At 66.9% G+C, this 807-nt stretch overlaps 1 protein-coding gene across 1 annotated transcript in view; it reads left to right on the plus strand.

Annotated features, from left to right (window-relative positions):
- Positions 1-6: 6 nt before the first annotated feature.
- Positions 7-807, plus strand: part of SPRED2 (sprouty-related, EVH1 domain containing 2) — a 112,491-nt gene continuing 111,690 nt past the window's right edge. Inside the window, exon 1 of the mRNA XM_015557929.1 lies at positions 7-235. Within this exon, the coding sequence (XP_015413415.1) occupies positions 210-235 (26 nt within the window). The 5' untranslated portion in view covers positions 7-209. The remainder of the gene's footprint in view (positions 236-807) is intronic.

Here is an 807-nt window from a genome sequence, read left to right on the forward strand (position 1 = left end):
TTGCCTTCGCACCGCTTCCCCCCAGCCACCCGCGCCCGGTCGTGCAGCTTCCCCTTCTGCCTTCTGCGGCGCCCCCTTCATCTCCAGCCGTCCCCCCTCCCCAGCCAAATCAGGCGATCTCCGGCGATGTGAAGAAGGGGGTGAGCGCACAGGAAGATGAAGGGAGCAAAGCTGCCCGCCGCGGGACAGGCGTCTAGGTGAACAGGAAAATGACCGAGGAAACACACCCGGACGAGTAAGTTCGGCCGTGGGGTGGGACGCGTGTGCCCCGCGGGGGCCGTGTGGGGGTCGGGGCGGAGGACGCCGGCGGGCGACGCTCATTGGGTGAACTTGGCGTGGGGTGCAGCGACTCGCTGGCCTGTGGGGTTTGGGACGCGAGATTCCCCCCCTCGTTGATGTGAGGAGGGGGCAAAAACTGCTGTGAGCCGGCGGGGGCGCGCCTGGGGTCGGCTGGCTGGTCGCCGCTGCGGGGGCCAAGGGCGCACTGGTGACCTCAGGGAGGTCCCCCTCCCTCTCCGGGGAGTTACAAACACCCCCCCCCCCGAAATCCTCGGCGGCCGGAGCGGAAGACCTGACACCCCCGCTCCGGTTTCCTGGGGTCGGTGGGTTTTTTATTTGGTGACTTTGTGATTCTCCCGCCCGGCTGCTCGCCCTGCGGTCCTTTCCCGAGCCCTCTGGGGCCCAGGCTCCGCCATTTCGTTTTCTTGAATCGCTCTCATTTGCATACCACATTTTCATTCATAAAAAACACGGCCGAGCGAGGGGAGCCCTGGGTGCGGGGGTCTGCGTGCGCCCGGGTCCCCGCGC

Source organism: Myotis davidii, unplaced genomic scaffold, assembly GCF_000327345.1.
Source record: "Myotis davidii unplaced genomic scaffold, ASM32734v1 scaffold6, whole genome shotgun sequence".
In the NCBI taxonomy this organism is placed as follows: domain Eukaryota; kingdom Metazoa; phylum Chordata; class Mammalia; order Chiroptera; family Vespertilionidae; genus Myotis; species Myotis davidii.